This window comes from Ovis canadensis, chromosome 4, assembly GCF_042477335.2.
Source record: "Ovis canadensis isolate MfBH-ARS-UI-01 breed Bighorn chromosome 4, ARS-UI_OviCan_v2, whole genome shotgun sequence".
Lineage (NCBI taxonomy): Eukaryota > Metazoa > Chordata > Mammalia > Artiodactyla > Bovidae > Ovis > Ovis canadensis.
Window position 1 is genome coordinate 121,468,611 of NC_091248.1, and position 3,138 is coordinate 121,471,748.

Sequence of the window (3,138 nt, forward strand, 5' to 3'; positions counted from 1 at the left end):
GTGTAAGGTTCAAGCCAAATCATGGATAAACCAGAATGACTTCCCCATACGTCAGTGCATGAAAATTCCTTCCTTCAGAGCTCAGTCACAGACACCCTGAACAACCCTCCACAATGACACTAACCATGGCCACGTGTAGGCAAAACCAAAGAAGGCAAATGGGGGGCAGTCAGTGGGCCTGATGGTAACTGAGCCTGGGGGGAAATTTGCATCCTCGCTGAGCTGAGATCACCTTCCTCTGAAGCCTGAGCATCCTCCTTCTAAGGGAGCTCTGGCTCAGATGCAGAGCCTGAGCTTTCTTCTCGCATCCCCAGAAAAGAGGGACTCTTCTCACATTCCCTGAAACAGGGACTGTGGATGGAGGAGGCAGGAGGCCAGGGACCAAGGCCTGGGGTGGTGACCGGAGGACGGGCCAAGATGCACCCAGAATTCACAGTCCTCTTCATGCTGCTCTTTGTCCTGCTGTGTATCCTGGGCCTCCTGGCCAATGGCTTCATTGTGCTGGTGCTGAGCAGAGAATGGGTGCGACGTGGGAGGCTGCTCCCCTCTGACCTGATCCTCTTTAGCTTGGGACTCTCCCGCTTCTGCCTGCAGTGGGTTGGAATGGGGAATAACTTCCACTATTTCCTGCATCTGGTCGACTACTGCAGTGGTCCCGCCCGGCAGTTCTTCGGTCTACCCTGGGTCTTCCTCAACTCCGTCACTTCCTGGTTTGGCTCCTGGCTCAGCGTCCTCTTCTGCATGAAGATTGCTAACTTTACCCACCCCGCCTTCCTCTGGCTAAAGTGGAGGCTCCCCAGGTGGGTGCCCTGGCTTTTGCTGGGCTCTCTGCTCACCTCCTTCACTGTCACCCTGCTTTTTTTTTCAGGGAACCATGCTTTGTATAAAGGGTCCTTCACTAGAAAACCTTTCAGGAACATGACCTATCATCAATGGAGCAGGATTCTGGAAATGTGCTATTTCCTGCCCCTGAAAATGATCACTCTTTCAGTTCCTGGCTCTGTTTCTCTGGCCTCGATTGCTCTGCTGATTCACTCTCTGGGGAGACACGCGTGGAGGATGCAGCGCAGTGGTCACAGCCTGCAGGATCCCGGTGGCCAGGCTCACACCAGAGCTCTGAAGTCACTAGTCTCCTTCCTTGTTCTTTATATTCTGTCTTTCGTGTCCCTGATCATTGATGCTGCAGGGTTCTGCTCCTCAGACAGTGACTGGTACTGGCCATGGCAAATTTTAGTCTACTCGTGCACTTCCATCCATCCCTTTATCCTCATCCTTGGCAACCTCAGGCTTCGAGGGGCATTTGGGCAGCTGATTTTGTTGGCCAGGGGCTTCTGGATGGCCGAGGTGGTGTGATCCCCTTAACCAGTCCATCAGAAGAGGCTCAAGTGAGGATGACAGAGCCGCAGACCAAATACATGAAAATGTCCTCAATATCTGTTGGATCATATTGTGGGCTTTCTCCTTTGGGAAGGAGAGGAGGGGAGTAAAATCTGGGAACTCTTTGAGCATAATTTCTTCCTGGAACACTGTTAAACTGTGGCCCCACAGGTCCCAGAGAGCCAGCATCATCCAGAAGGTCAGAATATAAAAATTCTGTGTTATTCTCTCTCTTTGTATCCCCTCTGTTACGTGGAAGTCTTTGGTTAAAAAGTCGTAACTGCACTCTCTTTAAAAAAAGTGATTTTATTTATTTCTTTGTTTTTGGCTGTGCTGGGTCTCTGTTGCTGTACCGGCTTTTCTCTAGTTGTGGCACGTGGGCTTCTCATGTGGGATCCTCCCAGACCAGGAGTCAAAACTGTGTCTCCTGCATTGGCAGGTGGATTCTTTACCGCTGAGCCACTAGGGAAGCCCCCTAACTGCACCATCTTATCTCAGTTGTCTGCTGGGAAATTAAGAAAAATCGTGTCTGTTACTGAACTAGTATGTGGCTGGGGAAGCAGTGACCTTCCTGAGGATAATATAATAGTCACTATGTGAGCCCCAAAGGACAGTAATTGTGGTGGGCAGTGGCCTGGGCTGCGAGACCCTTCTTTCTATGGGGATTCTTTTTCTCTTACCAAACTTGGACACTTCGATTTTAATTTTTATTAAAACTACTAGGCTTCTTCACAATACATTTTCTCCTTAATATTTCTGTTGTTCTGGTTTTGATTTTCTCTAAGTGACAGTCAGACTTTTCCCATGTTTATTCTTCCTTTGGAATCACATGTTGTGATTTTTCTTCTTTTTCAGATTATCTCAAACTTTTTCCTAAAGCAAATGTCTCAAAGTCACATGTGAATTAAATAAATGAATTAAATAAACATGTACTTTTTATTCTGAAAAAAAAATAAAGAATTTCACTTAGTTTGTGTTCAAAATTGTTTAACTTCTTTTTTTTTTTAAAGAATCACCCCATTAAATCTTATGTTTAACTATTTGTTTAAAACAGTTTGTTTCAATTACTACACAGAAGTTTTAAGAAATAATTTTGGAAAAAATTTTAATTAGAGTTAGGTGCCTCTAAGGCAGAATATAAAAAGTTTTTGGTAAAAGTATCAATGTGCATATTTCAGAGACTAACCTGCAACTTTTTTTTGCATTTCTTTTCCATGGGAATGGTCTTGATCCCTGTCTCCTGTACACTGTCATGAACCTCATTCCATAGTTCATCAGGCACTCTATCTATCAGATCTAGGCCCTTAAATCTATTTCTCACTTCCACTGTATAATCATAAGGGATTTGATTTAGGTCATACCTGAATGGTCTAGCGGTTTTCCCTTCTTTCTTCAATTTAAGTCTGAATTTGGCAATAAGGAGTTCATGATCTGAGCCACAGTCAGCTCCTGGTCTTGTTTTTGTTGACTGTATAGAGCTTCTCCATCTTTGGCTGCAAAGAATATAATCAATCTGATTTCAGTGTTGACCATCTGGTGATGTCCATGTGTAGAGTCTTCTCTTGTGTTGTTGGAAGAGGGTGTTTGCTATGACCAGTGCATTTTCTTGGCAAAACTCTATTAGTCTTTGCCCTGCTTCATTCCACATACCAAGGCCAAATTTGCCTGTTACTCCAGATGTTCCTTGACTTCCTACATTTGCATTCCAGTCCCCTATAATGAAAAGGACATCTTTTTTTGGGTGTTAGTTCTAAAAGATCT

General features: G+C 44.9%; 1 protein-coding gene across 1 annotated transcript; it reads left to right on the forward strand.

Annotated features, from left to right (window-relative positions):
* The first annotated feature begins 417 nt into the window (after window positions 1-417).
* Window positions 418-1,353, forward strand: LOC138439833 (taste receptor type 2 member 41-like). Its single transcript, XM_069588907.1, has one exon. The coding sequence runs from the start codon at window positions 418-420 to the stop codon at window positions 1,351-1,353; it is 936 nt and encodes a 311-aa protein (XP_069445008.1).
* The last annotated feature ends 1,785 nt before the right edge of the window (window positions 1,354-3,138 follow it).